This window comes from Podarcis cretensis, assembly GCF_951804945.1.
Source record: "Podarcis cretensis genome assembly, chromosome: 14".
Lineage (NCBI taxonomy): Eukaryota > Metazoa > Chordata > Lepidosauria > Squamata > Lacertidae > Podarcis > Podarcis cretensis.
The window spans coordinates 25,893,049-25,920,316 of record NC_137183.1 but is presented as its reverse complement, the minus strand read 5'-3'; the positions used below and the strand labels follow the sequence as shown (position 1 = coordinate 25,920,316).

At 47.1% G+C, this 27,268-nt stretch overlaps 1 protein-coding gene across 1 annotated transcript; it reads left to right on the top strand.

Annotated features, from left to right (window-relative positions):
- The first annotated feature begins 175 nt into the window (after nt 1-175).
- On the top strand, nt 176-27,173 carry ST8SIA2 (ST8 alpha-N-acetyl-neuraminide alpha-2,8-sialyltransferase 2). Its single transcript, XM_079954358.1, has 6 exons — nt 176-653; nt 14,995-15,057; nt 15,687-15,809; nt 18,243-18,500; nt 19,737-20,030; nt 25,748-27,173. The coding sequence occupies exons 1-6, from the start codon at nt 544-546 to the stop codon at nt 26,031-26,033; spliced, it is 1,134 nt and encodes a 377-aa protein (XP_079810484.1). The 5' UTR covers nt 176-543; the 3' UTR covers nt 26,034-27,173.
- Nucleotides 27,174-27,268: the final 95 nt, after the last annotated feature.

Here is a 27,268-nt window from a genome sequence, read left to right as displayed (position 1 = left end):
TCTTGGGACTGGAGGGGGATTCCGCTGTGTGTGTGAGAGAGAGAGAGAGAGAGTGAGAGAGAGAGAGAGAGAGAGAGAGAGAGAGAGAGAGAGAGAGACTTTGCAAAGGCTGTAGATGAGGAGGGAGGATTGGAGAGGGGGAGGAGAGAGGGAGGGAAGGAGGGGAGACTTATCTCTCTCTCTCTCTCTCTCTTTCTTTCTTTCTCTCACTCATTCTCTCCCCTCTCAGTGTCAAGAAATCTTGGAGAGGAGGAGGAGGCGGCTCTGTCCTGGCAGGTCCCTTTCGCGAGGATGAAAGCCCAGGTTCCCAGCCTGGGGTTGCAGTAGGCGGTGACCCCCGAGAGAAGAGGGAGCCCTCAACTTGTAGGCAGCGGCGTGTGTAAGGGGTGGGAGTGGGGTTTCTCTTTCGGGAGATCTCCAAACTCCTGCGCTCGGGACCTTCTTCGCCTCTGGACCGGCAGAGGAGGCGCCCCGGCGGCTGCAGCCCAGCCGAGCCCCGCCGGTCTCTCTCTCTCTCTCTCTCTCTCCCTGCGCCCCGGAGCCATGCCGTCGCCGCTGCCGCTGCCCTGCCGGGGCTGGACGCTGGCTCTGCTCACGCTGCTGGTGGGGATCCTGATCTTCGCGGACATCTCCGAGATCGAGCTGGAAATCGGGTAAAAAAAGAAACAATGGAGCCGGGTTCGATTCCCCCGCGCGTCCTTGCGCTCTGATCCAGGTGGCTCTTGTTGTGGGGGGCGCGATTGGGGGGGGGGCTAAGGGGAAACAGTTTGGGAGAAGCAGGGGGCTTGGACCCGGGCTGGAGTAGCCGGGTGGGGTGGGGAATCAAGCTCTGATTTGGTTCGGGCAGGAGGGGGGCGTGGCGGAGGGGGGCTTGTAAGGTAAGGGACACTTTTTAGCTCGCGGGTGGCTTTCCAAAAAGAGGGATCGATGCGAAATGATGCTGGCGGGGGGTTTACAAAGGAGAAGGGAAACCTCTGCGGGGGGGGGAGTGCGGTTACAAAGGATGGTTTTTCTCTGGGGAAGGAGGATGAGGAAGGGGGCGCAATGGAGTGGAAGGGGGGCTGCAAGAGAAGGAGTGTGTGGGTGGGCTGGGCGAGGGGGGGACTCCGGAGTTTCTTTGTCTCCGCGCGCGCTGCCTCGGCTGCTAGAGCTCTCAGTAGCGAGGGGGGAGCGCTTTCGCTCTAGCCTCTCGCGGACCGAGCCCCCAACCCCTGTACCAGCCAGCGCGGGGTGAGGTTCGAGGGTGGGGTCGGGCTTATCAGATGCAGTTGTTGGGGGGTTGGGGGGTTAAGGAGTCAATCGATGTGGGTCTTGGGGAGATCTGGAAAGCGGGAGAGGAGAGGGGGGCGTGGACCGGCTGGAAGTTGCGGGGGGGGGGAGAAAAACGGGAAATGAGAAAGCTGCCTTGGATACCAAGTCCATCTAGCTCCGTGCTTGTCTGCCCTAACCGACAGAAGGGAAAATTCCCAGCCCCACCTGAAGATGCCCCTGGGTTGAACCTAGGATCTTCTGCGTGCAAAGCAGATGCTCCACCACTGAGCTCTGGTCTCTCCTCTGGGACACAGGAGAACCTCATGCCTTATTTTGATAGTTACAAGCTTAGTGGATCAGGGGGATGTTGTAGATGTAGCATATCTTTATTTCAATAAGGCTTTTGGCAAAGTCCCCCGCGATATTCTTGCGGAGAAGCTGGACAATGTTATTGTTAGGTGGATTTGTAGGGAGTTGACTAACCAAACCCAAAGAGTACTCACCAAGGACTCCCTGTCATCCAGGCGGGGGAGGGGGGACGTGACAAGTGGGGTGCTGCAAGGTTCTGTCCTGGACATGGTGTTGTTCAACAGTTTTATAAATGACTTGGATTAAGGAATTGAAGAGGATTTGCATAGGACACCAAATTGAGAGGGGTAGCTAATACTGTACCTCAGAAGACAGAATCAAGATTCAAGATGACCCTAACAAATTGGAGAACTGAGCCAAAACTAACATATGACATTTCAGTGGGGACAAGTGTAAGATTGTACAGTTAGGCAGGAATAATCAGATGCCCAAATATAGGAAGGAAGACACCTGGTTTGCCTGTAGTATATGTGAAAAGGATCTAGAGCAGGGGTCAGCAACCTTTTTCAGCCATGGGCCAGTCCACCGTCCCTCAGACTGTGTAGTGGGCCGGACTATGTTTTTTTTTTGGGGGGGGGATGAACAAATTCCTATGCCCCACAAGTAACCCAGAGATGCATTTTACATAAAAGGACACATTCTGCTCATGTCACGCTGATTCCCGGACCGTCTGCAGGCTGGATTTAGAAGGCGATTGGGCTGCATCTGGCCCCTGGGCCTTAGGTTGCCTACCCCTGATCTAGGGGGTCTTAGTAGACAACAAGCTTAACATGAGTCAACAGTGTGATTCTGCAGCAAGAAATGCTAATGCACTTCTGGGCTGCATCAACTGAAGTAATAGTCCAGTTTAAGGGAAGTAATAGTACCATTATATTGTCTTATATCAGACCCCACTGAGTACTGTGCTCAGTTCTGGGCACCACAATTTAAGAAGGATATTGGCAAACTAGAACTTGGTTGCAGAGGAAGGCAACCAAGATGATCAAGGGTCTGGAAACCAAGCCTTATGAGGAACAGTTGAGGGAGTTGGGTATGCCTAGCCTGGAGAAGAGAAGACTAAGAGATGACGCAATAGCCGTCTTTTAAATGTCTGAAGGGCTGTCATGTGGAAGAAGGTGCAAGCTTGTTTTGTGTTGCTCCAGAGGGGAGGATCCAAACCAATGGATTCATGTGACAGGAAAAGAGATTCCAACAAAACTTGAGGAATAATTTCTGATGGTAAGAACAGTAGAGCAGATGAGCTGGGAAGGTGGTAGACTCTCCTTCGCAGGAGGCTTTTAAACACAGCTTGGATGCCCATCTGTTAGGGTTTTCTTAGCTGTGATTCCTCCATCGCAGGAAGTTGGACTACATGAAGACTGGGGTCTCTTCCAACTCCACAGTTTTCTGGTTCTATGAAAGATACAGTTGCTCCTCTAGTTCAGCATTGCCTACACTGACTGGCGGTAGTTCTCCAGGGTTTCAGGCAGGGGTCTATCCCACCAGGCCAACCTAGAGACCCCAGGGATTGAACCTGAGACCTTCTGTGTGCAAAGGAGATGCTCTGCCACTGAGCTACATCTCTGCATCTTGGGATAGGGACTTGTACAAGGGCTGGTTTCATGCAAGAAGTACTGAAAAGCTCCAGGTTTAGCACTTGAGAAATGTTGGAAGTTTAATGTGAGAGACATGGATTCACCACACCCCATTGACAACAATGGCATTGTTGGCAAAGCTGGAAAGTGTTAGGCATCATGCTCAGGTGTAGGTAAAAGGTAAATGACCCCTTGACAGTTGCATCCAGTCAATGGCGATTGTGGGGTTGCGGTGCTCATCTCACTTTTCAGGCCAAGGGAGCCACCGTTTGTCCACAGATGGCTTTCCAGGTCATGTGGCCAGCAGGACTAAACTGCTTCTGGCACAACGGGACACCATGAGGGGTGTCAGAGCGCATGGAAATGCCGTTTACCTTCCCACCACAGCGGTACCTATTTATCTACTCGCACTGGTGTGCTTTCGAATTGCTAGGTTGGCAGGAGCTGGGATAGAGCAACAGGAGCTCACCCCATGGCATGGATTCGAACTGCCAACCTTCCAATTGGCAAGCCCAAGAGGCTCAGTGGTTTAGACCACAGCACCATGAACGTCCCTCAGGTATATCTAGCAGAGAGGCAATAACCATTCATTGCACTTATCCTTTTTCTGCCCTAGTGCATGTGACATGGTTCTCCCCCTTTGCGATGGTTCTCCCCTTCTCTGTGTACCTACTCTACACTTGCAGGACCCAGCCTTGGTGTTTGTTTTGAAGGGAATGTCTGAAGTAAGAGGAGACACCAGTGCCCCACGGCAGGTACTGAGTGCAATTCTCTCAATACGGAATAATAATTTCAGATCCACGTTCTTTAAGTGTGCATTAAATGTATGGTGCCTTTACGGTGCCACCATACACACCATACATTTAAATAGCATTGCTTCCCCCAAAGAACACTGGAAACTGCTAAGGATGCTGGGAATTGCAGCTCTGCGACACATCAATTACAGTTCCCAGCATTCCTCGGGGGAAGCCACATGCGCCAAATGTGCTTTAAATGCTCAGATGCTGCTTGTAGGTTTCGAATTGGGGCAACTGATTGGCCATTGTGAGAATAGGAGGCTGGATTAGATAGGTGGGCCTTTGGATCCAGCTGGGCTCTTCTTATGTTCTTGTGGACTTGAACTCCCATGGAAAAGGCTGTTTGGGGACAAAGGAAACTGTCTTGTGCTGACTGAGACCATTTGTCAATCTAATTCAAGATGACTTCTGAACACCAGTTGCTGGCAATCCCAAAAGGGGAGAGCTGCTATTGTGCTCGGGTGCTGCTTGCAAGCTTCCCACTGGGGCATCTGGTTGGCCACCATGGAAAAGGGATGCTGGAGTAGACAGTTCTCTTCCCTAAGCCAGCAGAGCTTTTCTTATATTCTGCCATTCTGGAGAAAAGGGTTGGGTGGATATCTGCTGTGGGCACGTCCCGGTCAGGGATGGGTTTGGCGAATAGTCAGGGAGGGAGGACAGAAGTTAGAGTCTCTCCACCTCTGCCTTAGATGTTGCTGTCAATCTTGTCTTAGGCTGAGTAGAGGATAAAATGAAGAGAGCTCTTCCTCTTTCCTATTATTCTGTGATGGAGCGTGTGGTCCTGATTAGACCAAGGAGGGAGGAGCACTCCATCAAGTTGAAGGGGAAGCTGCTAGTCGAGATATGGATGGAGCAATGTGTAAAAATGTAGTTCTCAGACTGTGCCATGAGAAATCAATCACGTAATTAAAGACTGTTGTGACTCCAGAGTAGCCATTGATGCAGCAGACTGTCTGCTCTGCATTTTGGCACAAAACACCACCTTCTTCCTTCCAATTAGGAAGCGGAGCAGTTTCTTGTGCAGGTATCCAGAAGAGGGACTGCTCCTTACTTGCCCTAACTAAAAGGTACACCTTTAGAGGTGCAATTGTGAAAATAGATATAAATCAGAAGGGAAGAGTCTCAGTCGTCAGGGAGAGATTCATGCCCTCCTACATTTCTCCAAAGAAAATAAGGACATCCTAAGGAAAAGTGGGACATTCAGGGATCAAATCAGAAACCGAGATGGCTTCTGTAAATTCAGGACCACCCCTGGAAAATAGGGACACTAGGAGGGTCTGAGATTTGGTACTTGCCAAACTGGAATGGGATAGGACAGAAGAACAGTAGAAGAGTCCTCTTGGATCAGGCCAATGGCCCATCCAGTCCAGCACCCTGTTCCTTAAAAAAAACACAAAAAAGAATTTCTATTTGATTTTCCAAAATATGAACATACAACAAAAACAATTCCCAATCTAATTATCAAGATTACTCTGAAGCTCCTGACTTACCCCCATCCCTTCCATGGGTCCTATTGGTTCTATTTTCAGCTACATATCAATACTTCTCCAATTTTTCATCTTCCTAGGTTATCTATACGTTCTATTACATTACAAGTGTGTTTTGAAAAGGTAAAGGACCCCTGACAGTTAAGTCCAGTCGCAAATGACTCTGGGGTTGCAGCACTCATCTCGCATTACTGGCCGAGGGAGGCAACGTTTGTCCACAGACAATTTTTCCAGGTCATGTGGCCAGCATGACTAAGCCACTTCTGGCAAACCAGAGCAGTGCACGGAAACGCAGTTTACCTTCCTGCTGGAGTGGTACCCATTTATCTACTTGCACTTTGACATGCTTTAAAACTGCTAGGTTGGCAGGAGCTGGGTCCAAGCAATGGGAGCTCACCCTATCACGGAGATTCGAACTGCCAACCTTCCAATCGGCAAGCCCAAGGCTCAGCGGTTTACACCATAGCACCACCCACATCCCACAAGTGTGTTTAAGATCCTGCTAATGTTTTGACTTGTTCACAATGATTTTATATATACATTATAAACATTTCCCATTCTTTTTTTAAATTTCGTGTCTTCTTGATTCCTAAGCTTCCCAGTTAGTTTTGCCATTTCAGCATAGTCCATCAATTTGATTTGCCATTCTTCTCTAGTCGGGGTTATCTCTTCCTTCCATCTCTGGCCTCAGTCCAGCACCCTCTTCCAATCAGATGCCCCAATGGGAAACCTGCAAGCAAGACCCAAGGAGAAGAGCCCTCAAACAGCAAAATGGGGCATGCCCCGCCCCCCAATTCCAGATAATTTGTTCATTGAGCATTCATTCTGATATGTTTGCAGGAAGGTTAGATGATGTTGCATCAAGCATCACTCCACACTTCCCAGGGCATTTCTCCATCACTTTCCGTATCACAAAAAAGTCCAATCTTTTAGGGAAGTGAGATTGTGCACAAAAACCTCCCAATCAGCTTTAATCGCACATCCAAAATTTGTCCATGTGTGGCTGAATCCCACTTGAAAACAGTGACAGCCTGGAAACAAGCTATACTGGAACTTGATTGAGCATTTGTGCTGATTTGTTTCTGTGGCAGTCATAAGACAATGAACACTCACCTGGTATTCATCCTGATTTGCTCGAGGGCTGTTTAGTCATTAGTCCCATTAGTAATTTGCTCAGACTATACTTTACAGCAGATTTCCCTATCATTTTTCAAGCCGCCAGAAGTCTATTATTATTATTATTTTAAATGGATTTGTTGCACCATTTGTTGCACTTTAATTGTGCAAACCTACACCTACTATAGGGACGTGGGTGGCGCTGTGGGTTAAACCACAGAGCCTAAGACTTGCCGATCAGAAGGTCGGTGGTTCGAATCCCCACGACGGAGTGAGCTCCCACTGCTCGGTCCCTGCTCCTGCCAACCTAGCTGTTCGAAAGCACATCAAAGTGCAAGTAGAGAAATAGGCACTGCTCCAGCAGGAAAGTAAACACCGTTTCTGTGCGCTGCTCTGGTTCACCAGAAGCGGCTTAGTCATGCTGGCCACATGACCTGGAAGCTGTACGGTGGCTCCCTCAGCCAAAAAAGTGAGATGAGCGCTGCAACCCCAGAGTCATCTGTGACTAGACCAAATGGGCAGGGGTCCCTTTACCTTTACATTTACACCTACTATAGGCACTTAATCCCTCCCACAAAGCTGTGAGACTGTAGAGATGGCTCAGGTTTTTAACCTAAATCCACCAGAGGGTTATCCATAGAAGGCCTTGGTCTCAATGACTGGGGAACCCATGACTTTCCAGATCTTTTTGGACACCCATCAGTGCCTGTCAGTGAAGCCAAAGGAGCTGTAGATCAGAGAATCAGAGAATCACAGAACCATAGAGTTGGAAGGGACCTTGAGGATCATCCTGTCCAGCCCTCTGCAATGCAGGAATATGCAGCTGTCCCTTATGGGACTCGAACCTGCAACCTTGGCGTTATCAGCACCACGCTGAAACATCTGGAGGCCCAGGAGTTCTCTACACCTGGAAACTTGGGTCATCTAAGGAGAAGCAGAGCATCACTTCCCCATCCAAATTTCTGTCCCTCTCCCCCACCCCACCCTGAAAAAAACCACATTGTGTCCTAATCATTCCCCTTTATCATGAAATCAATTAGGCACTAGAGAGTACTTTAGGAAGGGTGCCCAGTGTCTTCCTGGCACACAGCTTGCGGTTATTTTATTCCCGATCCCCCCCCCAACAGCAGCAAAAATTAATTCACCATCTCCTTCCTTCTACTACACCAGGATACAGTGTGAATGATGAGGTGCAGGTGAGGTAGGTTATCAGAGGGATAATAACCTGCCTTTGAATTAACCAGGAGCAACCACTGGAAGAGACAGGGATGAGATGTGAAATGGGCCGGTGGCCGGTTCTGGTCTGGCGGTCCCAGTGTAATGACATTCATGTCAGGCTATATTTATGTTTAGGATGCTGGTCTCCCCACCCCCGCCCCCGGTCCTCTCCCACCCATTCTCAGCAAGCAGACCTTTTAGATCCCACTTTCCACATTCTCCTTCTTTGTTTTCCTGTCTTCTTTCTTCTCTTCCCTCCGTGTTTCCTGGGGGATCTTTAGAGGCAAGGATGGGGAAGAAATCCAATCCAAATCCATCTCCTTTGCACTTACTGAAGCACTGCACAAACCAAAACACAGCCCTTTTCCAAATTTCGCGTTCCTCTGAATTTTGCAATTGTATTTCATGTGTACAACAATGCATATACAAGAGTAAAGCATTCTTTACTGAGTCAGACCACTGGCCTATCTAACTCAGTAATATCTACAATGATCGGCTTGTGACTTTCCAGCTTTACCTGAAGATGCAAAGGATTGAACCTGGGGATAATTGTGTTTCAGTTCTCTTATTGCTTCAGAGAATGAAGATTAGGTAGTTTCACATTAAAATGTGAATTCCTGTGAACCAAATTTCTACCCATCCTTACTTCTGAGCAGTAGTATTAGACTGGTGTATTTGTATCTGGTCATCACAGAACAAGTGAACTCAGAGCTGAATAAACCGCCACGCAAACAGATGTAAAATGCCAATTCTCTCTGGTAAATTTCCCTTTAAAAAGAAAGATAAAATGTTAAAATGAGATGAAACAAAAATGAATGCTTGCAATTCTGAATACAATTATGTAAAACCTAAAGGCTGTGGTGCTAATTAAAGTCACTTAGCAGCATACTTGTCTGCTGGTGAAAGGTTTGCCATCAGCAAAACGTGGTTGCACACAAGAATGCATAAGCAGGTTTTCTGGTGACTTTGCTGTGCAGTAAATTTCACAATCTGTTGTGCAACAAGTTCCTACTAGCACAACTGTTGCTTTGAATTCCTCTGCCGCTCAACATAAAAACTCACCCGTCCAATAGTGCAAGAGACTTTGTGCTAGCAGACAGAATGTGGTGGACACAGCCCTGAATGAAGAAAAGCATAAAACAAGCATAATATTCTGAGTCTCCCTGGTAGGGTATGGATTTTTGCACTATAAAGCCATCCACCCCAGTTGTCTAAACCTGAAAGTTATGAGTTATCTTGCCTTCCTTTCAGGGCATTATTTGAACTGCAGGGGTCTGCCTCCTGACCCGCCTCCTCTTTATATGGTTCCAAGGGAAGAAGGAGAAGTTCTGTATAGCTACAGAGAAAGGCAATTCTTGACTTTATTGGCAGAGACGTTGCTGGAATTCACTGCCATGGCTTTGAAGAACGATTTGGCTCCCCAGAGAGTACCTGCTGTTTCGGAGGAGAGCTTTTTTAGACACCTCGTTGCCAGGCTGTGACAACGTGAGCAGATGAGACCTTTAAACATTGATGTGCGAGATCTCAAGTCGTTTTTGGCGAGGCAGGAATATGAGGTTCCCCTTGTCCTGGGCAGGGGAGATGAAGTCTGGGGAGGCTGTGCTCAAATGGGAGATCCCTTCACTCAAAGGAGACACAGCTACTCTGCACCCCCTTCAGTCATCTTCCACCCTCCTCTACCATCACATCTAGTAACACAAAATGTGTGACAGGACATGGCTGGTTTTGCTGCTCCACAAAGAGGCAGCCCAGGAAGCAGAGCTGATCAGGGTTGCTAAAAATGTTGTGCAACGTGCTTTCTGATGGCTTACCACAGCCATGGAGTAGAGAAACTTCAAGGCCAGGAGCTATGTGAGGATAGACTTATGGGAGAGTGATCCTTTCTGCAAATACCCAGGTTTTTCTTTGCACAGTCTGCATCCAATTTGCATACATATCCATGGAAAGAATTAACATAATTTAGACAGAAGTACAACACATTGTACTTTACAGATCGTGAGCAGGTGAATTATACCTGTTCAGATCATATCCATAATTATAAAAATAAGGTAATAATTTATTACTTATACCCCGCCCATCTGGCCGGACCTCCCCAGGCACTCTGGGTGGCTTCCAACAGAATATTAAAAACACAATAAAACATCAAGCATTAAAAACTTCCCTAAACAGGGCTGCCTTCAGATGTCTTCTAAAAGTTAGATAGTTGTTTCTTTCCTCGACATCTGGTGGGAGGGCGTTCCACAGGGCGGGTGCCACTACTGAGAAGGCCCTCTGCCTGGTATATTTAAAGTGTATATTTAAAGCATGTGCCCCCCCCCCCGCAAAGAATCCCAGGAACTGTAGTTTGTTAAGGGAGATGGGAATTGTAGCACTGGGAGGATAAACTACAGTTCCCAGGATTATTTGAGGGGAAACCCTGTGTTTTAAATGTTTGGTGTGGATGTGACTATCAGCTGTCTAGGAGCTGCTAACTGCAAGGGTTTCCACTCCTTTCATAAAGGTTGAGAATCTTTAAACCACACATGGATCAAACAGCTGTGCTAGCTGGGGCTTCACTCCAAACATCTGGAGGGCACCAGGTTGGGGAAGGGTGCCCTAGGCCACCTGTAAAGCCAAAATGGATGCACACACACACACTTCGCTCTTTAGCAAACAAAAGGCCCTTTCTCCTGGATTTCCTCTCCCTGGGACTGGCAAACAATAAAGAGACATGAAAGTGAGCTCTCTCTTCCCAAGGCCACTGAATGGTTGAGCACATAAAGATGAAAGGTCTGGGTGGGGATGCAGGGGGAGGGCAAGGGGAAGAAGAATCTACTGAGGAAAATGATACACATGAACCAGCAGAGTGGATTCAGCTGCTGCCTGCAGCTTTGGGAAGATGGGCATCCGACTGTTTCTCAGAGTACTTATCAAACACTTAACTCCCAGAAGGAGGAATGGCAGAGATTGAAAATGATGCAAGGTGTCAAGTAAAGTAGAAAAGAAGCTACACATGGGCACTTAGTTTATTTATTTGTCTTTTAAAAATACTGGGGACCTGAAATTTGATTTAAACAACAAAATCTAAATGGTTCACAACAATTATACATACACAATAAAAAACCACAGGTGGTTCAGGTTTTTTTAGATCATCAGCTAGCTAACACAGAAACTGTTAATCTTGTCTGCATAAGCCTGAGAACAAATAAAAGTTCCCAGCAAAGGTGTAACTCGAAGTCACCTGCTGGATCTGTATTGACAGAGCACTAATGGCTCAGTTTCTTGGGGAAGCAGACTTGGGAAGCAGCAAATGACACGCCTGCTCACGATCTCAGTGATATAAGGGTTCAGGGGGTTCCCTAAGGTATCCTGGGCCTCAGTTGTTCAGAGCTTTCAAGGACCTTGACCCTGGCTCAGTAGTAGATGGGCAGCCAAGTACAGATGTTTTAACAACGGCGTCACATGTTGTCGGCCAGATGCACACACCGGCAGTCTGGCTGCCTGGTTCTGCACCAGCTGGAGCTTACAAACTAGGCCCAAGGGAAGCCCCACAGAGAACACATTGCTGTAGTCCAGCCTCAAAGTTGCCAACACATGGAGTACAGTGTACATGTCCACCAGGAAGGGGAACCTGTGGCCCTCCAGTTGTTCTTCAACTCCAATAGCCTTCCCCTCCATGAATGTTTCCAATTCTCTTTTAAAGCCACCCATCTTGGAGGCCATCACTGCCTCCTGCTGGAAGGAGTTCCACAGTTTAACTATGAGCTGCATGAAGATGTACTTTGTTCCATCTGTCCTGAATTTTCTGGCATTTGGCTTCTTTGGCTGTTCATGGCTTCCAGAAGTATAAGAGAGGGAGGAAACTTTTCCCCATCCACTTTCTCTATGCAAAGTATAATTTAATGAACTTCTTGCGTGTCACTTCTTCCTCACCATTTTGAACGCGGCAACCTTTCCTCATCAGGAAACCACTCCATCCCCTTCATTATTTTGGTTTCCCTTTTCTGAACCTTGGCTGCCCTAAATGGTCTCTCCAGATGCAGGTTACAGCTACAATGTACACTGAAAGTTCTCTTGCCACTTTCCCCAGGCTGACAAGGAACCATTGGTAAGCACTCTTTGGGTTTGGTCAGTCAACCGCCACCACAAATCCACCTAACAGTAACATTGTCTAGCCCACATTTTAGCAGCTTCTCCACAAGGATATCATGGAGGACTTTGCCTAAAGCCTTAATGAATCCAAATACGTTACATCCACAGCATTCCCCTGATCCACCAAGCTTGTAATTCTCTCTCTCTCTCTCTCTCTCTCTCTCTCTCTCTCTCTCTCTCTCTCTGTGTGTGTGTGTGTGTGTGTGTGTATGAAAGAAATAAGTTTAGTCTGGCATGACTTGTTTTTCAGAAACCCAGCCTGGCTCTTAGTAACCACAACTTCCTTTTCCAAGAGCTCACAGGCCACCTGTTTCTTTATCTATTCTAGGACTTTTCCTGGCTTGAATGTCAAGCTGTCACTAGTTACCTGGCTTCTCTTTTCCCCATTTCTGAAGATGGCAGCAATATTTGTCTGCCTCCAGTCTGCAGGGACATTACCTGTTCTCCAATGATTCTCAAAGATTATAGACAGAGGCTCTGAGATTACATCTGCACATTCCGCTAATACCCTTGGATGCAGTTCAAAGCAGCTAGGTGTTTACTTACTGCCTCTTTTCCTATCTTGGGCTGCAGCTCCCTCTCTGCATCATTTATTATACTATCACCAGGTTGGGCGCTGTTTTCCTTTTGGGAGAAGGCAGAGGGAAAGTAGGTGTTGAGCAGTTCTGCCTTATCTCACTTGGTCAATAGCATTTCTCCTTTTTTTTCACACAGAGGAAATAGTACTTCCTTATTCTTCCTCTTGCTCTGAGCATAGCCAAAAAAAATCTCATTATTATTATTAACCTCTCTTGCAATCCTGGGCTCTAGCCCACCTGACCTGTGAGTGTTGGCTAGTCGTGTATACCCTACCTTTGCAATTTTCTTATTCATCTCTTCTTAAATCTCGGTTCATCCATAAATTCTTTATGCAACCACACTGGTTTCTTTAGATGCCTCCTACTTTTATTTCGTATTGGAATTGTTTGTGAATGTGCCTTCAGTATTTCACCTCTAAGAAACTCCCATCCATCATGAGCTCCCTTCTCTTGGGGCATTTCTGACCATAGGATCTCACCCAGTAGTTCTATAAGCTTTTTGAAATCGGCATTCTTAAAGTCTAGAGTGCACATTCCACTACACTCAGCTTTCCCTTTCCTCTGCATCCTGAATTACAAGAGGACATGATCACTTCCTCCCAAGTTTCCCACTACTTCCACCTCACTGAGTAGTTCTTCCCTGTTGGTGAGGAACAGGTCCACGATAGTTGATTCGCTTGTTTCTTCTTCCAGCTTCTGGGAAATGAAATTGTCAGCAAGGCAACTGAGGAATTTGTTGGACCTTACATTCTTGGCAAAGTTTTATTTCCAACAGATATTTGGGTAGCTGAAGTTTCCCATGACTGCTATAGCTCTCCTTTCTGAATGTTTGGTAATCTGCTCTAGGAAGGCATCATCCAAGTCTTCAGTCTGGCTTGGAGGTCTATAGCAGACACCCACAATAAGGTCACTGTTGCTTCCCTCTCCTGTAGCAACCTTTACAGACTACCCTTCCAAGGATTATTTGTGGGAAGCCACGACTGTTAAAGAGGTGTACAGCTGCTTTAGATATATGATTCGGATACGATCTAAGAGGCAGAGGACCTCTGAATATCAGGTGCTCAGGGTGGTGTTCAAACAATAGGAGGGATAGCTGTGGCTTCCAAGCACCCTAGTCAGCTTCCCAGAAACATCCGATCAGTCACTATTGTTACTGGAGTAAGGTAAAAAAAAGGCAAAGGAACCTGGACAGTTAAGTCCAGTCAAAGGTGACTATGGGGTTGTGGCACTCATCTCCCTTCAGGCCAAGGGAGCCGGTGTTTATCCACAGGAAGCTTTCCGGGTCATGTGGCCAGCATGACTAAACTGCTTCTGGTGCAATGGAACACCGTGACGGAAACCAGAGCGCACGGAAATGCCATTTATCTTCCTGCCACAGCGGTATCTATTTATCTACTTGCACTGGCATGCTTTCAAACTGCTTGGTTGGCAAGAGCTGGGACAGAACAACAGGAACGCAGCCCGTTGTGGGGAATCGAACTGCCGACCTTCTGATCAGCAAGCCCAAGAGGCTCAGTGGTTTAGACCACTGTGCCACCCGCTTCCTGTGGATACCGGAGTAAAAGGGCCCTTAGTAGGCTGTCCACATAAGCATCAACCCCCCAAAAGGACACAGGTGTGTGTGTGTGTGTGTGTATTATATTATATATAGTGCTTTTCTTCTAGGAAAAAAATGGTTCTGGTACTGCATACCCTCGAATACCCCTAGAAAAAAAGCACCGATTATACATATTATATATATTATATTATGTATATTATATTATGCAATTGCATGTGTGTGTGCATATTAATAAACATATCTTTATATGCAGGCTTAGAAAGAATTACTATGGTCTGTATCCAGTGTTCTCTGTCTTCTAGCAAGGACTCTCGGGCTAACAAATGGAAGCACTTTAATGTTGCACAGCAGAGTAATCTAATGCAACTGTTGTGCTAACAGAAACCTCTTGTGCAACAGATTGCACAATCTACTATGCAACACAGTTACCAGCAACCTGCTCCACAATTCAATTGCACAATGAATTTCTGCTGGTGCAAAACATTTCGCCAGCTTGGCAGGTATAAGTGGCTTTCATTTTGTGCTATCTTAGAGACAACCCTGTAATTTAAATAGAAATACAATCCATTTCTGCCTAGTGAAGAAGCCAGTGACCAGGTGACAGCTGGGCGGGCTGGGCTGATGGGGGTTAGCCATCCATCACTTCTGGAGTCCACCTGCTAGGGTAAATATTTTATTGTGGCCAATAGAATTCTGTAGGATTCTTGGAAGATGTTTAATTACAGGAAAATGCCTCCAGTCACAAAGTGTGCCTTTACGTTATGCCCTGGAACCTACACATGATATATAAATGAAAGCTTCTAACTTTGGAGCCCTCCAGACTATACAGCAAAGAGGAGATCACACCGACGGTTGAGCAAAAGCTTTGCGAAAAGGCACCAGTTTGATGAATAATGCATTTCCTTTGTCCTGTAGGAATTCTGGAAGCAGAGGTGCAATCAGATCGGCACTGAGCAGCTTACATGGCAAACCTAATAGGTTCGTAAATTGGATGTTGCGTTCATTTGTGTTTTGCTTTAAGAGGGCTATTAATCTGCTTCATTCTCTCTCTCTCATACACACACTCATGCTCACACATTCTCATGCATATTCTCTCCCCCCCCCTTTCTCTTTTATGTGAGATGGTGCTCTTTCCACACACCTCATAGATATCTGTTCCTTTCCTGTTCTGCTGCAGATTTTCTTAATCATCCCTCTGTTCACCCAGAATCGTCCACCTCTCCCGCAGTACTCTCCTATCTTATTACCACCAGCAGCTTGTAGTCATTGAGACTGATTGGGCAGAAAGCAGGGAGATCAACAGTAGGTGGCGCCAGAGCCAATGGCAGGCAGCACCAAACAATTCTAGCTTTGCCCCTCACTTTACTGAGTTCCACAAGGGTTGTGTACACACTATATCTTTAAAGCACGTGATTTCCCTCAAAGGATTCTGGGCAATGCAGTTTGTTCAGGGTTGCTGGAAACTGTGACTCTGTGAAGGGTGAACTACAGCGCCCATAATTCTTTTGGGTATCTTGAGAGATCTTGCTGGAATCTGTGCTAATGGATCCTGCTCTTTTTCTTCCTCCGCCACTACCTCTCCCTTTCTCTCTTTTTCTCCTCTCCAGAGCTGAAGTGTTAATAAATGGCTCCTTATCTCCAGCTGTTGTTGACAGAAGCAATGAAAGTATTAAGCACCATCCAGCTCCATCCAAATGGCAACACAACCAGACACTCTCTTTGAAGATCAGGTACTATCTAATTTCTAAGAATGGGCACATCAAAATCCAGTGTTACAAGATTGGATGAAAGTTTGGCGTTTGTTTCGAGATTTTGACGTATCTACAGGTTTTCTTCCGTTTGGTTTAGTTTATTCAATTTGTGCATCATTTCACACAGTCAGCAGAAGGCTTGAGGCCATTTACGGAGAAAATATAAAAATATTTATAAAGAAGACAAGCACTAATAACATAACAGAAAAGCAATAAAAGCATTCATCCACAAATAGCACCCAACAACATAAAACAACCGCTTCACCCAGATAAGAATAAGTTGACCCATAATTGATCTCAGTTATTCAAAAAAAATATTGAAAAAATATTAAATTCCGTTGTAGCAAAGCTCGTTCTCTATTTGGGAATTTACAAACTTGGCAGATTTCATGGAATCATAGAATTGTAGAGATGGAAGGAACCCCAGGGATCATCTAGTCCATGGGTAGGCAAACTAAGGCCCAGGGCCCGGATCTGGCCCAATCGCCATCTAACTCTGGCCCGCGGATGGTCCGGGAATCAGCATGTTTTTACATGAGTAGAATGTGTGATTTTATTTAAAATGCATCTCTGGGTTATTTGTGGGGCATAGGAATTCATTCTTTTTTCTCTCTCCAAAATATAGTCCAGCCCCCCACAAGGCCTGAGGGACAGTGGACCAGCCCCCTGCTGAAAAAGTTTGCTGACCCCTTATAATTCTAGTCCAACCCCTTGCAATGTAGGAATCTCAACTAAAGCATTAGATCTACAAGCCAGGTTATTTTGAGTTTGGGCAGCATTACTAGTAATTCCAGACAGAGCAGCAGCAGGGAGCTGGGGACCAAAGTAGGAGTACCATGGGAAGTGAGGACTGAGGATTGCTGGTGCAGCATCTAAGTCACGAAGCCGCCATTTCAAATGTTGTCTCTGCTATCAACTCAGTGGGCAGCCTTCAGCAAATCCCTTCATCTCAGCCTCCCAGCTGGAGGTAATGCGGCCACCAAGGTGGCTGATGTAAGCAGTACGGAGATAATTTCGATGTGAGCTGCTTGAAACACTCGCATTATAAATTCCAAACAGCAGACTCACTATTATTACAGTGAAATGCCTGTCATCATGAATGGGGTTTGTGCACACATGGCTTGTGTGTGTAAAGAGATCCTTCAAGAAAATGACGCTTTTGTGCTGCATATGTGGCAGCCTTTTAGATATCTGTAAAAATGTTCGTTTGTTTGTTTATACACTATCCTTTTGCCCCAAAGACTTGCAGAGTGGCATACAAAAAATGTAAGGCTGGGATGGGAAACCTGCAACCTTCTAGATGCAGTCTACTGATGGCTCCATGACACAGGACCCTCAACATCACAACCATACCATTAAGACAGCACAACCATAGCATCAAGCCATAGCTTACATGTGAGGTAGCCAACATGGTACCCTCCAGATGTAGGTGAACTGCAGCTCCCATTACCCAGCAGGGCCACTGGTCAAGAATTATGGAAGGTGCAATCCAGGAACATCTGGAGAACATCACATTGGTTACTCTGGATTACATAATAACATATACAGTGCAGCAACACTGCAAGAAATGGCATTACTCAAGTGTGATGGTCCTTGCATCTCATCTTCTTTAGTTGTTGAGTCCGCAAGCTACATAACTAGCTGCCTGACTCTGAAAGGGTTATAGCTGCAGAAGGTCCCTGGTTCAATCCCAAGCATCTCCATGCACAGTTGGGAAGGTCCTGTGTCTGAAACCTTGGAGAGCTGCTTCTAATCAGTGTCAGCCAAGGCTGAGGAACCTTTGGCCCACCAGATGTTGTTGGACTACAATTCCCATCAGTCCCAGACAGCATGGACTATAGTCAGGGATTATGAGAGTTGTAGTCCAGCAACGGTGGACTAGCAACAGTCCAGCAACGGTGGGACGTGGGTGGCGCTGTGGGTTAAACCACAGAGCCTAGGACCTGCCGATCAGAAGGTAGGCAGTTCAAATCCCTGCGACGGGGTGAGCTCCTGTTGCTCGGTCCCTGCTCCTGCGAACCTAGCAGTTCGAAAGCACATCAAAGTGCAAGTAGATAAATAGGTACCGCTCTGGCGGGAAGGTAAACAGCGTTTCCGTGCTCTGCTCTGGTTCGCCAGAAGCAGCTTAGTCATGCTGGCCACATGACCCAGAAGCTGTATGCTGGCTCCCTCAGCCAGTAAAGCGAGATGAGTGCCGCAACCCCAGAGTCAGCCACGACTGGATCTAATGGTCAGAGGTCCTTTACCTTTTTAGTCCAGCAACAGCTGGAGGACCAAAGGTTTACCAACCCTGGTGTAGACAATGCTGAGCTAGAAGGACAATGATTCTGACTAAGTTGAAGACAGCTTCCTGTGTTCCTAACTAGACTTATTGCCTCTCTCCCTCCCTCCCTCCTTTTTTCTTTTAAAAAGAAAGCACATCTTGAAATTTCTGGATGCTGAAAAAGACATCTCAGTGCTCAAGGGAACTCTCAAGCCTGGGGATATTATCCACTATGTGTTTGACAGAGACAGCACAATGAACGTTTCCCAAAACCTCTACGCCCTCCTGCCCAGGACTTCACCACTGAAAGGCAAACACTTTCAGACATGCGCCATTGTGGGCAACTCAGGCATCCTGTTGAACAGCAGCTGTGGAGAGGAGATAGATGCTCACAACTTTGTGATAAGGTAATGGTGGTTTCCATGAAGCAGCACTCGGCTTTGAAGAAGGCCCTTCTCTTTAAAATAACCCCCAACCAAACCATGCATCTCAACTAGGGGTGGGGGAGAAATCCAATTCTGTTTGCATTTAAATGAACAATAGACTTGGTAGAGAACCCCAAGGATCATCTAGTCAAAGGCAGAATAGATATGGGGGGTAGACAAGTTCACGGAGGATGAGGCTTTGAAGCTTTGAAGGCAGTAGTTAGTGAGAAATTCAGAAGTGCATGACAGTCACAGCCACTCCCCACTCACAGCCACACCTTTTCTAAGCTGATACCGCCTGCCAAAATTATACAGTAATCTTGTAATTATACAATAATCACATTAATAATAATAAGAGATGCATTGTGTAGAGATGCATCACTGCAGATCTCCATGTGTTGCCTTTCAGCAACTTTCCATGCACATACATAGGCAAATGATTTGCAGTGCTCCAGTATCTTCTTTCAGAGTGAATTAATATGCGTTTTTCTTGACGTTCCACTGTACGTAACAGAACTTGAACACCATTCTCTTGAAACGGAAGCCCCTTGTGTTTTGAGTGTTCCTAAATGCTTCATTTAGCCACATACGGTGGCTAAAAAGCTCCCCTTTCATGCTGACTGTAAAGCTCTAGGATGCCGGGGGCAGGTACCCTGATTAAGAAATAGTAAAGGGTCTTCAACCTCCAAGGACTCCAGACTATTACACCACTACATGAAGGCTGTATCACCTTCATGATCAGACAGAGCAGTTGCTGGGAAACTGAGCAGAAGAATGCTATTGTGCTCATGTCTTGCTTGTGGGCTTCCCAACTGGGCCATGTGGTTGGCCACTGTGAGAATTGAATGCTGGACTATATGTCCCTTGGTCTGGTCCAGCAGGGCTCTTCTTGCCTTGTTCTTAACTTCTGTGGGTTGTCTGTATGACTTTTACACAATGGGAAAGGAAGCATGAAGCAATGGGGGCTGAGGCGCTTCATTCCTCTTGTGGATTTACCAGTTCTTGGCTGGGCAACCTTCTTCTGCCCATGGTCTCATGCACCACCACTCCTGACATGAAACCCATAGGAAGTTTCCCGGAAAGGAATGGAACCCTCGGGTCAGAAAGGTTTTTTCCTTGCCAAAAAATAGACCCATTCCCTGATCATTTCAGACCCTCTTTTGGTGCCTGCTCTAATGTCCACTTCCTGGATATGTGCCCTGACATTTCCCCTTCCAGGTGCAACCTTGCCCCGGTCCAAGAGTACACCCGGGACGTGGGGACCAAGACAGATCTGGTGACCATGAACCCATCGGTCATCCAGCGTGCTTTTGAGGACCTGGTGAACGATACCTGGCGGGAGAAGCTGCTCCAGCGCCTGCACAGCCTCAACGGCAGCATCCTCTGGATCCCAGCCTTCATGGCCAAAGGAGGCAAGGAGCGTGTGGAGTGGGTCAACGAGCTCATCCTCAAGCACCGCATCAACGTCCACACCGCCTATCCATCCCTGCGGCTGCTGCACGCTGTCAGAGGGTGAGGAACTCTGCACCCCGGGCCAAAAAAGCACTCAAAATTGGGCTCTTGGGAGACATGCAGAACAGTTCCTGATGGTCTTTGTCTTTAATGCTTTAGTGCAGGGATGTGGGGTGGGGGACCTCAGGCCCTGGGGTCAAATCCAGCCCTCCAAGCCTCTCTATTCCCCAGGCCACACCTCTAATCTCTAGGCCACGCCCCTCACAGGCCCTGCTTTACAAGAATAAAACTCACCTTCATTGCTCTGTTCTCCTTTGCTCTGGCCCTGTCTACTTCTAGCATGTGGCCCTCAACAGGTTGTTGAGAAGGGAATGCATACCTCAGTCCAAAAAAGGTTCCTTACTCCTGCATTAGCTTATATTTATCTAAATTTGAGCAGAGATGCAGAGAGAAAGGGATGCTTAACTTTCCTTGTGGGCTGTTTTACTGAACAAAATCACCAACACCCAACTGTGTGTCGTTGTTGTTTTAACGCGTAGGGGAATATATACTAGCTCCACGTATCTTTTTCCCCTGCTGGAAAATAAAGCAGTTTGAAGAGGTACCTTGCTTGCATGCTTGCTTGTTTTTGATCAGCAGACAAACAGCCTGCAAGGAAAAAGCAATGCCCCTCTTCCCAGGCCATCCTCTGGTGGCACCGATCAAAGATAAAGTCCCCTGCAGAGGCATCCCAGTTAAACCAAGCATGCCTCACATCTCCCATCAGGGATGACGCTCACAAATTCAGTTTTGAGTGATGGCTTTTAAAAACTGTACGCTGTTCAGAGCCTTCAGCAAAACAGCATGTTCTGGGATTGTTTGTTTCATGTTCAAATGCCATGCTCATTTTAAAAAAGAAAAAGAGAGAGCTAAAAACTAGTGCAAGGGTAATTCTTCATGAGCTATATTTCTTTGTGCAGGGAGGTTTGTTGGTTGGGTTAGAGAAGGCACATGCACACATAACTCTATACAGATCGTACATTTAAAGAACTCTGGGAGCTGTAGTTTACCCCTCAAAGAACTACAATTCCCAGCACCCTTGGCAAACTATTAGGGAGGGATGTGCTTTAAATGTATGGTGTTCCCTGGCTCCTACACGAGGCTTAATAGCATGTTTACTCTGAATGTGTGGATCGGCACTAAATATTGATGCACACATATATGCATGAATTAATCCCTGCCTCATCTATGGTAGGAGATATAGGTGGGGATTTCGACCCTTGGCTGTGGTTCTGCTCCTTGTTGCCAACACAAGGAAAAGCAGAAGAGGAATCACAGCCCATTGCATGCAGGTGCACAAGCCTGAATGGCTCCAGCAACACACACAGCAGAACCCACTAGCCCACAACAGGTGAAGTTTTGCTCTGTCTGCCAACAGGAATGACACTGTCAACAGTAGCTAAACATACGAGAGAGAGAGATTCCATTTTGCAGTAGGCTTAACCCAGGGTTTGATGAGGCCCTAAGCTACTGAAGGTAATGGGGCCCTTTATATGTCTAGCTGTCCTTTGTCAACAACAAATTACCGCTGTTTTTTGTGTTGAATATATGCTATATGGTAATTTATGGACCTAATAGGTATCTAAAGCCATTTGCACATGCAGAATGTAGGCACCCTATATATAGAAATGAGCAAACCAGTGATATTTTAGGGAGCAGACTAGCAGGTGGGGCCCATTACTTACATCATAAGAGCCTACACAACACAAAACACTGTTGCTGTAGGTAGGTTTTATTTTATATGCTTTTTATCTTATATTTTGGAAATGTACATCCAGGGTTTTTTCCCCTTTTATTTTTTTTTGCCCCCCCCCCCCCAAGAGAGTGTGCCCCTAAGCTATAGCTTGTTTAGCTTATACGTAAATCCAGCTCTGGCTTAATCCTACATCTCCACAGCAAGGAGAAGGTTGGTGGGTGGGTGGACCGGAAGGAAAACAAGGGTCTGTTACTCAAATCTGCTCTTTTCCGGGCTGTAATTAAGTGGATTTCATGAAAGAAGCTTTGCATATCAACTGGTTCCTAAACCTGTGCTTGCATCTGTCGCCTCGTGCCATAAGCTATCAGCCAGGCTTGCTGCAATTTGGAGAGGCTCCCTGGATCCCTGGAGGCACCACCAGGGCAGACAAGGTGGAGGATGAGCAGATTTGGATCTCCTTTTCTGACTCATCCTGAGCCAGGAAGGTATGGGGCCAAAGTGTAATTGTGCAGATCATGGTAGGGATTGAGTAGGACTGCCAGCTCTTTGTTTCTGGCAGGGGAGCTGTGCCTTTAAGGCATTGCCTAGCAGAAATTCAACAGCTGTTGGATTTTGGGGGCCTTGAAAGCCACCTGGGCTATGCCACAGGGAGGGGAGGGGGAGGAATTGGTGACAGCGGGGAAGATACTTGCATCTAAATTTGGAACCGGCTGTCCAGCTGACAAATATTCTGTGTACATTGTCCGTCAAGGGGTTGCTTTTCTCTGCTTGTTTGGTTTTCCGCCCATGAAACGGTGCCGCAGGCTAGCAGGTCAGATGGCGAGAGAAGCGCAGGGGGCTTGTCTGTTGCAAAGACACGTCCGCACTGTAATGAATAAGATGGGAGGGCGGGGTGAGGAGAGCCAACAGCTGGGGCTGGGAAGAGCTAATTCAATTAGAGCTCCAAGCCACGGACAAGGTCCACGCTTGCAGCCAAAAAGGCAGCAAGATGACCAGCTGTCTTGTGGGCATGTATAATATGTCACTCTGCTCCAATGGGGAGGGAAGGCAAGGATGAAAACAGATGGTTGATGACTACACAACGCTGCTCCTTTGCACCCAAGATGCCATGGCATCCTCCTGCCCAGGTAACAAGGGCCCCAAGAGATCATCCCATCCCTTCTATACCCGGTTGACCAGTGCACTCTCCAGGTGAGGGTCTAAGAAGATAAGAAGAGCTTGTGGATCAGGCCAAGGCCGAGTTCTCATCCAGTTCTCCAACCAGATGCTCACAAAAGCAGGACCTGAGAACAACAGCACATCTCTCTCCAATCTTGCCTCTGACAGTGAAGGTAGAACAGGGTTTCCCAAACCTGGGTCTCCCGCTGTTTTTGGACTACAGTTTCCATCATCCCTGGCCACTGCTCCTGCTAGCTAGGGATGGTGGGAGTTGTCCTCCAAAAACAGCTGGAGATCCAAGTTTGGGAAACTCTGAGGTAGAGCTTTCAAGGCTGTTTGTACCTGCAAAGAAGAAGAAGAAGAAGAAGTTATTATTTGTACCCCACCCATCTGGCTGGGTTTCCCCAGCCACTCTGGGCGGCTTCCAACAAAAATTAAAAATAATTAAAATATCACACATTAAAAACTTCCCTGAACAGGGCTGCCTTCAGATGTCTTCTGAATGTCAGGTAGTTGTCTATCTCTTTGACATCTGATGGAAGGGCGTTCCACAGGGCGGGCACCACTACCGAGAAGGCCCTCTTCCTGGTTCACTGTAGCCTCACTTCTCGCAATGAGGGAACCGCCAGAAGGCCCTCGGCACTGGACCTCAGCGTCTGGGCAGAATGATGGGAGTGGAGATGCTCCTTCAGGTATACTGGGCTGAGGCCGTTTAGGGCTTTAAAGGTCAACACCAACACTTTGAATTGTGCTCGGAAACGTACTGGGAGCGAATGTTATGTGGTCTTGGCGGCCGCCCCCAGTCACCAGTCTAGCTGCCGCAAAGATTTAGCGGCAGACCTGCTGCTTCATTTGCAATCAGTGTGTGCCCCATAACCTCCTGCTGAAGCCCTTTTAACTTTTCGTACTCCAGTTTGTTGCGCTTTAGCACAGGAGTGCCCTGTGGCAACAATGCAGGGATGCTGGGAAAGCAGTGCAGGAGAGCTAAGAAAGCAGAATGGTGGGTCGGTGGTTGAGTGTAATTCTACCACTAATGCACTAGTGTTGCATCAGTGACTTGTTGCAGTATATGCATGGGGCAGTGGGGGGGACAGCAGTCCGGAGGGGTCTCTAAGTCACTGTGATGCCAGGGGGTCTTACCTCCACTGCCGGAGGCAATATGTCTCTGAATGACAGTTGCTGGGAATCAGAAATGGGGAGAAGGAAGGTTCTTCTCCTGTTTCTATGTCAACATGAGAAAATCATCAGGGGTGCACAATAAAAAGGACCTCTTGGGTGCCCTTAAAGCCCCCCATCAGATATTTAAAAGGTAAAGGGACTCCTGACCATTAGGTCTAGTCATGACCGACTCTGGAGTTGCTTCGCTCATCTCGCTTTATTGGCCAAGGCAGCCGGTGTACAGCTTCCAGGTCATGTGGCCAGCATGACTAAGCTGCTTCTGGCGAGCCAGAGCAGCGCACAGAAATGCCATTTACCTTCCCACCAGAGCGGTACCTATTTATCTACTTGCACTTTGACGTGCTTTCGAACTGCTAGGTTGGCAGGAGCAGGGACGAGCAACGGGAGCTCACTCCGTCGCAGGGATTCGAACTGCCAGCCTTCTGATAGGCTAGTCCTAGGCTCTGTAGTTTAACCCACAGCGCCACCCACGTCCCTATTATCAGATATTTATTTTTACAAATTCTCTTCTTCTGGCTTAGGAAGAAAATACTCCCTGCCACTATGGCTTGCTGAAAAGAGGTATCAAACGGCAGGCCCTCAGCCCTTTTCCCAGCTTTCTGAGTCGACACAAATCTCAGGTTTTAACAGCAAGGCTGATTGGTATGACAAATTTGGCGGCAGTGGGGGGAAATAATTACAGTCTTCCTCAAGACAGCCTCCCTTCCTAATTAAAACCTGGAATCTCCAGCAGCAAAAGGTTCATCGTTGATGTGGCATCCCACGTGCACTTGAGGCACCTTCGTTTGGGTCTGCAAAATTAATTAGCTTTTGTTACGGTCCTCAGCTGTTTTGCAAAACAGGAGAGCTGTGCTTGGCGCCTACATGGACAGTGTCAAAGCTGACCTGAGTGTGAAGAAAGAGATAATGCAGCAATTTGTTCCTCATTCAGAAGTCTAGCCAGGATATTTTCCCTCCCTAGTTCAAACGTTCTGCCCTCAGTGCTCCCTTTGCACCACCCTCAAGAGATCCTGCAACACACTAAGGAGGGGCAAATCTGTCAATTTCTCATTTCTCCAAACGAGTTCAGTTTTCCACAGGTCCACAGGTTTGTGATTAAAAATAAACAAATCCTTGTGATCATTCTCCAGCATTTTAGTGCAAGTTCCTCCTAACACAATTTTGTACACACTTTTGCCTAATATAAACATTTTTGCAATGTTTCTCATATGCACACATGCACGCACACCACACACACACTATTTACCCTATAGAATGCATTTTTGTATGTCATTTTCACTAAGAGATGCATTTACCCCATTTACACATGAAGAACTGTAACTGCAAAATTTGGAGGTGTGCACATTTTGAAGAATGGCTGTGTTTCAGATCGCACAGAGTTTCAGAAAGTGCAAATGAGGTCAATTTGAATCAAATTTCTTCCCTGCCTGGGAGTACCCATCCTTGCCTTAAAGAGACAGGTTCCCAGGAAATACAGAGGGAAGAGAAGAAAGAAGAGGGCGGACGGAGATTTATAGCTCTGTGAGGTCAGCACCCTTAAACTGAAGTTCCCAGGAGTCTTCTTGACTGCTGAAGTTGTCTAAGAGCGCTTTAATTTTACACATTGGATGTGGCCAGCATTTTCCTTTTGTTTGTCCTTGACCTGCCGCAGTCCACTTTCCTTGGTCGATGAGTTCCAGCCTTCTTTTCTCTTTTTCCCTCCTAGGTATTGGCTGACAAACAAAGTGTACATAAAACGCCCAACCACCGGACTGCTCATGTACACCCTGGCCACTCGCTTCTGCAACCGGATCCATCTCTACGGCTTCTGGCCCTTTCCTCAAGATCAAGACCAGAACCCCGTGAAGTATCACTACTATGACACTCTGAGATATGGCTACACATCGCAGGCCAGCCCTCACACCATGCCCTTGGAGTTCAAAGCCCTGAAGGCGCTCCACCAGCAAGGAGCCTTGAAACTCACTGTGGGGGAGTGCGAGGGGGCCACGTAGGGTGGGGTTTCTGGGGGACCCACTTTCCTAGAGGCTATGCCCCATGGGAGGAAGGGGGAGGGGGAGGCACAGATGAGCAGCAAGTGGTGATGGTGGTGGCAGTAGTGGGATTGGTTTTCTTTGTTGACGTCCAGAATGGGGGATGCATGAGACCTGTATCCGGGGTACAGGTTGTGCTCAACCTCTGATGGTGTTGCTGTTTGGTGTTCGCGGGTGGAACGTGAGGGACAGGACTGGTGAGAGAAGCGGACCCAGGCAGGGGAGAGTGGCTGGGTGCAGATGGGGGTTGGTACTTAACGGCAGCCTCCCCCCACCCCACAAAAAAAAAAAACAAGCTTGGGAAGTCACTGTGGTTTGTGTGGGTACTTTAGCGTGACAACTAAATGTTAGGCCAAGTGTTGTGAGTTGGTAGGTAGGGCCTGTTTGGCCAAGAAGCCAGACTTCTGGCTCGTGTTGTGTTCTTGGCTTAGTGGTAACAAGGGGGGAATAGGGGTGGGGGTCAATCCTTAGATCTGCCTGAAAAAGCAAAGAGGGGAGGGGAGTGAGGAGTGAGGAGTAGCAGCCACGGCCGGTTCTCCAAGGGCATCAATCCAAGAGACGTCGACTGAGCTTCTCCCTTTCAATCTGCGACTATTTCTTAAGTGAAGGGGTGCCCTTTGGTTTCCGGAAACCGCTAGAAGTTCTCCGGCGTCTTGCTGCAGAAAGGCGAACCGAAGATCCTTGGAAACTAGATGGCTGGGTTTGTTGACATTTCTACAGGAAGAGAAAATGCCAGGGCCTCAAGAAGATGTAATGTGGCTGATGTAAAATAAACGAAATTCACACACACACACACACACACACACACACACACACACACGGTTGAGGTGGACTTAGAAAGGCCGCTTGGTTTTCTTTCCTTTTCTATCTTTCTTAACAAAAGTCGTTGGGATGTAGTATGTAGAAGGTGCCTACCGAAAGCAGTTGGTTTCAAGAGTTCCAGCTTTTAGAAGACTTGAGGTGGATTTGAACTCATGACCGAGTTCTCTAACTGAATCAAACTGCAGAGTTCAAAAAACAAGCTGAATTTTCCAGATCACCCAAGTGACTGCTTTGCTGTGGTCTAGCTGATTTGTTATTAAACCAGTTATTTTTAAGTCACTGTTGCCTTCTGTTTCTTCTTGTAGTTCTTTATTAAAACGTTGGTATGTCATCCTCACTTACAACAATCACTTTTTCTGGATATAGGCCTGGTT